General features: G+C 36.4%; 1 protein-coding gene across 1 annotated transcript; it reads left to right on the forward strand.

The window, feature by feature from the left end:
* The first annotated feature begins 2,913 nt into the window (after positions 1 to 2,913).
* Positions 2,914 to 4,597, forward strand: LOC144710486 (Ribosomal protein L14). The gene is made up of 5 exons (XM_078584281.1): positions 2,914 to 3,052; positions 3,164 to 3,265; positions 3,947 to 4,076; positions 4,163 to 4,275; positions 4,384 to 4,597. The coding sequence occupies exons 1-5, from the start codon at positions 3,050 to 3,052 to the stop codon at positions 4,435 to 4,437; spliced, it is 402 nt and encodes a 133-aa protein (XP_078440407.1). The 5' UTR covers positions 2,914 to 3,049; the 3' UTR covers positions 4,438 to 4,597.
* The last annotated feature ends 2,762 nt before the right edge of the window (positions 4,598 to 7,359 follow it).

A 7,359-nucleotide genomic window follows, 5' to 3' on the forward strand; every position in this document is an offset into this window, starting at 1 on the left:
CGAATAATGATGTAACTTTTGCTGGAAAATAATGCTGTTTGATGTGTTGGAAAGCTTGAAGTCTAAGCTATCATTTGGAGTTTTACCTAGAGAAGATTCAAATCAAACCTTCAGGAGATAACGCAAACGTTGTTGTCACTTCTGCCAAGGGCCAAGTGTTGATCTTTCTCCAAGAATCTTGATCACCCTTGAACTCCCTCTCCCACACTCTTGTAGAATCTGATGCGCTAGGCCTCCAACAACAAATTTAGAGTAGAATTCCAAGACAAGATAAAAAGAGAGGGAAGGTAGATTTAATAAGAGTGCTATAACTCTCCCCCTCGTTGGATATAACAGCAAGGGTTTCAAGGGCTAGGATTACCTGATTTCCAGCTTGGACTCATGTTCCCTCCTTCCCAAATTTGAATACATGCCTTTCAAGTTCTGGGTTAGTTTCACAATTCTGGGCTTTAGTTGATTCGGCTCTTACGGAGGTTTGAATGGTCTTATAGAGTTGGCTTATTGTTTATTGGGCTTCTTATTATCTAGGACATGGCTTGGGTGTCTGCTCTCCTCCCATTTTGTACCCTAAATGCACCATTTTATTTACCGAAGTCCTTTTATTCTAATAAAATCCCAATAAGATGCGAACAGTTGACTTGACTCTAAGGAGTGAAGTGGGGTTAGTCTCAAAATCAATAAGATATAAAAATAAAACTTTGGGAAAGAAATCATAATTTTCTCATTTTATCCTTAAATGATGAAAAATGCAAGCGCAAATCTAAAAATATGAGCTAAAATAAGAGCATATCTTTATTGATCTAATTTGATATTATCAACAAACCAGACCTTGAGTAGGGTTTGGAAAGGCATTGAAAGAGGTTCAATCAAAAAAGCTGAAAAATAATAACAAATATCTTAATTACATCGTGGTGTAAAAATACATGGCATACAATTACAAGGGAGAGAAATAAGAATACCGACATCCACTAACAAATAAAAACAAGCTTAAAAACACATTAATCTTTATCATGATACTACATATGTGTTTCCTTCTTTGTTGTAATACACGTATGATTAGATTCTAGAACTAAATAAACGTTCTCGCGCAACATTTATAATACAACCAAAGTCTCTATATACTGATGTCTCGAGGTCAAATCCTTTGATTGTGCAGCGGAAGTCTTGAGCTATAGATTAAGAATCCTTGGAGGTTAAGGAGAGAGGACCAGGGATAAAAGATTACATCATAGTCGTAGTCATTACATGGGGGAAGACCAGGGATGATACCGAAGTAATGAGATGAGGCGACGCGGACCTGAGTAGTGTCGCTCATGCGCCTTGATGCCTGCAACCCCCCGCGTGCGCCTACCTGCACCGCCACTATATGTGTGCCCCTAGGCGGGGCACCACATGCCCATGGGCCTTGGCACTTGACACACCTGCCAATCCAACCACAGCCTTGGCGCTCCTCGTGCCGTCATCACCCACGCTGACATCATCATGTGCGTTCAATATAGGCACTACTGTGCTTGGCACCCCAAGCTGGATGTGGCACACCCAACACTACCCGCGAGAGCACCACGCGGCCCACAACTGTCCCAACGCTCTTTGTACACTAATGCTTTAGTCTCTTGGCAGGAAGTTCCCCGCACACGCAGTATGTGTGGAGTGCGCACTCCATCCCCAAAGCGCCGAAGCGCGCGCTCTCGTGTTTCATGCACATGACGCCCGCGCCTCTACCGCCCAGCATGCGCGTCCGGTGCCCATGTACTCCTAGAGGCCTCACGTGCCCAGTTTATGCACAGCCTTGCCCTGATCCATCATTGCGCACTACAAGCACGAGCACTAAAAGGGCATTGTCTTTAAATATCAAGCTATGGGCCCACCACCCTTCAGAACTCACTTCCCTCATGAGTCCATATACACGAACATGTTCTCACAATAAGCACGCAAGCCTCTGTGCAAGAAATGCCGCATACTTTGGGGCCTTACAACCGCCAATAGATGGGAATTTTCTTGCTCCTAAATAAATTGATTATTTTTGTGATCCCATGTATGTATAAATCTTGTTTGTTTACGTTTAACATTAAAATATACTATTCGAGTTTATTAAGACTAAATTGGACTATTCATGAATTCAATGAGTTTACATTAGTCATATGAACATGACATTATATTATGATTACTATTGTCATTTTCATATGAATATTGTCATTCTCATTTATCACCCACACTATTTTATGCCTTGAATTATATTATACTGTTGTATCTTAATTGTTTTTGATTGACTTTACTTGGCCACCTTTCCAAACCCTACTTGGATGGGTTCTGGTAACCCTACTTCAATCATAATTAATATTATTTAACTTGAACCTTTGCTGCTATGGGGATGGTTGGGTAGACCAAGGGTATGGTCGCTATTGGGTTAGTTCAACTAGCCAGCTTACCTAACCACCTGGTCCCTTACGCTAGCTATCGATACAATAACAACAATGAAATATCTACCTTAAAAAAATTATTAATAATCAGTATTCCTATACTCATAATTCTATCAATTTATTATTATTTTACACAATACACAAAATAAAAATAAAGGTAAGGTTTAGTTATGGGTAATTTCATAAATAAAGGAGTTAAGAAACACCGTATGCTCTAGACTCACATCTAACTAGTAATACGATGGTCTAATCTCATTTCCAAAGAGTTTAGTAATTAAGAAACTGAATCAAAGAGCAGAATCAAGTAACACTACATTCTAAAGTGTTCGACATCACACATGGGACTAAATAATTTTACTTAAATATTAAAACAAAAGTTTCCAACAAAATCGATTTATTTTCTAGAAGAGAGATGTGGACCAATGCACCAGCCAATAAACGAAGCCCAACAGTTTTTTGTAAATAAGGCAACCCAGAAGGGCTTTTATGGAATTTGACGCTCCAGCGATGCCCTATAGAGGTGACGGCGGGTTTTGAGAAAACCTAGCTTGGAGCCGCCTCTCTTCGTTCTCGCCTTCTCGCCCGTCCAGTTTACAGCATCTGCTCTACCTTCTCCCGGTTGCGCAGCGATGGTGGGTTTCAATCTTGGATTTTTCGATCTTCTTCTTCTTTCAATCCGTTTAACAAGCTTTGAAACGGCGGATTTTCCGTCTAAATTCGACCCTTTTGTGATTTTTCCCAAGGTTTTCAAGCGGTACGTGGAGATCGGGCGCGTGGCCCTTGTCAACTACGGCAAGGACTACGGGAGGCTCGTCGTCATCGTCGATGTCGTCGACCAGAACCGGGTAAGGAATCTTCAAAGATATTTATTGTTTTCTTGAATTGTCGGGTTCCAAGCACGCTCATTTGCTTCATACATCTTTACCCGACTGTTGAATCTAGTACCCTATTGTTAGTTATCTTGTCTGATCCTATTAACTTGCGCACTTTGATGCGTATATATTGTTTGTGGTTACTATTTGTTTGGGGATCAGATACCATCCATGGCCCTTGATGGATTTTCAATTGGAAGGGATGATATTCATGACCTGGGCCCAATAAGGCACAAGTTATTTCACAACTGATTATATTATTTTTCCAGTGTTCTCCTTCTGAAGTATCTGAAATCCAAATTGATTCCGAATCATCGTTCTCTGAATCTGTTTACTGTATTCAGAATGTTGTTCATATGAATCTTCTCAACTACAAGTGCGGTCTTATGTCGTCGTGGATAGCCTAGTTTTCTGATGACGATATAGGCGGTGTCGTCTTTCTACAAATCCAAGCGATGAACTATTAATCTGTAGCAAGCTATTTGCAATATTCATCAGCAATATTAGCTTATAAATTAAGTTCTTGGCAGTTTTGGGGGGATTGAATTTTATTTAAATTTATCGTGTAGTGAAAGTGCCCACCTAACCACTTGTATTTCATCTTTCAAGTTGTTACTACCGCTGAATCTGTGAATAACGATATCTTTTGTGTAGGTTCTTGTCGATTATCCCGACATCGTTCGTGGGCAAATGAACCTGAAGAGGCTTCAATTGACCGACTTGAAGATTGACATTCCGAGGGTGCCAAAGAAGAAGACTCTGGCAGCTGCTCTGGAAGCTGCTGGTAGGCACAACATTTGATTTCGAAGTGAAAAATGTTCATTAATCAGCTTTCTTTAGATTAACATTCATCATTTATTATCTCATCAGATATCAAGAACAAATGGGAGAACAGCTCTTGGGGAAGGAAGCTGATTGTGCAGAAAAGGAGGGCGGCTCTCAATGACTTTGACAGATTCAAGGTTATGTTGGCTAAAATCAAGGTATGTTATGCGCGTGATCTTTAGTTTTTTTAACATAATCTTTCGTGTTAGAGTCTTCTATATCATTGATCCAGGCTTAAATCATATATGTTTGGGCATTTCTTGCAGAGGGCTGCTGTTGTGAGGCAGGAACTTGCTAAACTGAAGAAGGCTGCCGCCTAATCCACAGTTGAAGAAGATAACTGTCATTTTTGTCGTTGAGTTTTTTAGAATGCACTTATGTCCACTGTTGTCCACCTTGATTCTCTTATTTTCTTTGATGAAAACATCAGACTTTGGCTCTTTCTCTACTAAGTTAGCATCCTCTTTATTTTTTAGTCAACCTTTGTTCTGACACCCTTTTCACCTGACCCTGATATATCTCTTTCGTCTCAAATTTCCATATTCCACTAACTTTGTAGTATTTTATTATTTCCTGGTATCTAAATTTGACAGATTATTAGACTACAGTATGTTTTACAACAGCAGCAGAGAGTATATTGCGTGTTATGAAGCATCCAACTATGTGAGTTAATTTTTTGACCTCATCGAAATAATCACCTCTAAGTACTCGACCTATCCGCTTTCTTGATATACCCTTATCGCTAGAATTCCCTTAATCTTTTGATTTGATTTCTTCTGTTATTTAATTCGGCAAAATTTTGGAGCAGAAGAAATAGAATAAAGTGAATAAGAGGAACGAAATAACATTGGGCAGAAGCTAAAGAGCAAATAGAATGGAGTACAAAAAATAAATAAAGCCGAGTACAAATCTTTGATTTTCTTTTAATTCTTTTTCTGTATAATGAATCCAACTAAATATCTTGGTCGCCGTCCTGAAAGTGGTTTATGGATCAAGAGACGTAGAAAACAGGTCGGCTATTGTTTGTTAAAGAAAAACGATAAGAAAATATAGTTTTCGGCTATCAAATTGGTACAGATTTCATGATATCATACCTGCAAAGAAAGGAATACCTTCAAAAGTCTTTCCATGGTAGTGACTTTGTATTTTGATTCTCATTCAGTAATTTTATGCATGCATATTTCTTTCTGGTTTTCTCCATTCTGAACAAACTCCACTTGATCTTCGTCCAAAATTAAGTATTGTAAGTTTTAGAAACTGGGGAAGAAGTAAAATGATGACATAGGAATCGGAACAGTAGAGGAAAAAATAATGAACAGAGGGACACTGATGAATAAATTAGAGGATGTCATAAATGTGGGGTACGGAATTGGATAATCTTAATGAATCATCATCATAGGACAAGGAAATTATTATTCGACTGAGATACATATAATTTTTCCTGGAATCATCCTAATGATTCATTAAAAGTGATAAAAAAGAAAAAAATGATTATATCCTCATTGTGAGATAATGCAGATGTCACTTTCACATCACAAATAGAACCCAAGTGAATACATAAAGCATTAAATGATACTGATCGGATAAATGCAGTGCATGAAAAATTAGCTCAATTGGGTAGAAGTGGTTGCAAAAACTGATGGAAATTTTTTTGGCACCAGATGGATATTTATGAATTAACTAAACAACATTTAGGGATGAAAGGAAATATGAACTATAATAAAAAATCTGAAACTGAACTAAAACTTACCTAAACTATCAAATTTCGTCTAAAGTAATCATGAAATTAAACCAAAAATGCTTTATCTCAGGTTCTACACATTAACGAAAAATGTGGAAAACTAAGATTCATCATTTTTCTTAAAACTAAGCATATTTACTTTAAACGTTTAATAATTTAGTGTCTTTCCTTTCATTTGAATGATTTGTCAAACCAATTCCCTTGAATTAAATATCAAAAGTTTTAAATCGAGTCAAATGAAGAAATTTGATAGTTTAGGTAAGTTTTAGTTCAGTTTCAGAATTTTTATTATAGTTCATATTAAAATCAAGCTATGAAAAGTTAGTTTTATAAGAATGGCAAGGTCAAGGGCCTTCCTTAGGAAGGAAGAATTTAAAACAATATATAAATCAACCATAATGGAAGAATGAGGGAAATGAAATAAAAATGGATCCTCTAAAGTTGGAAAACAAGAATGAGATGAACTCAATTTTAGGGTGCTGAATTCTCATTGATAATTAAATGCATGGGAATTAAAATCTTATAACACAAGAGGTTAAAATAAATATGATGGTGAGAATCCAGAAGATAGAAATTAAGGATTGTGTATAAAACATGGAAGGATGGACGAAATAGTTGCAGAAGGAATATAGGGATCTGTAACAAGTTTCATTTCTCTTTCAATTTGTCTACCATTGTAGGAGAAATTATAAATGATTTTTACTAGATATGTGGGATTATTTATGGATCCAAGGGTATGGATGGCAGAGGAAACATATAAATATTTATTTTAAATTTTTTTCCTGAAACATAGGGATCACTAGATATTTCATTAACGTTCTGAAACAAATTTCCATGTTCCGGAGTTACAATGACCACATATTAATTTGCATTCATACTTATCCTCCGACTTGCAAAAATATGCACCTAAAAGTCAACTTTGACCTCAGTTCACACATCTTACAAATCTCAATCAGACTTGTAAAAGGAGTTAGGTTTTCAGAAATTATGAAAAAAATTAATGTGTTATGTGGCAATACCAGATAAATGCATTTCATCCTTTCAGAGATTGGCACCTCACCTTTTATGTCCATTCATTCCGATTTTTAAACAACATTTATTATAATTTCAATCTCAGCTCTTTCTCCTGCTAACACATTTTCAACACATTAATCACAATTACTGTGATCTATGTCTCAGAATCATTTTTCAGGTTGCCACATTTATCTTCTCATTAAAAAACAAAAATTAATTTTATTATTAATGCCTCATTGAGTTGTTATTCTTATTCCATAATGCGCCGAAATATATCACATTTAAAATTCATAAAATCATCTCAATAAGTCTCTAAGAGCATACTGCAGTTTAAAATATTATTATAAATAAGTTCCATAAAAATACCTGAAAATCCAGAAAAGTAAGAATTTTACTTTAAAAATTATTGCGATAATTAGAATATCATAAGAATAAAAAGGTAAAAAATGGAGAGGTCTAATAATTAAAACTGAAGTTAAAACTGGGT

The sequence above is a fragment of the Wolffia australiana genome, chromosome 12 (genome assembly GCF_029677425.1).
Source record: "Wolffia australiana isolate 7733 chromosome 12, ASM2967742v1".
NCBI lineage: Eukaryota > Viridiplantae > Streptophyta > Magnoliopsida > Alismatales > Araceae > Wolffia > Wolffia australiana.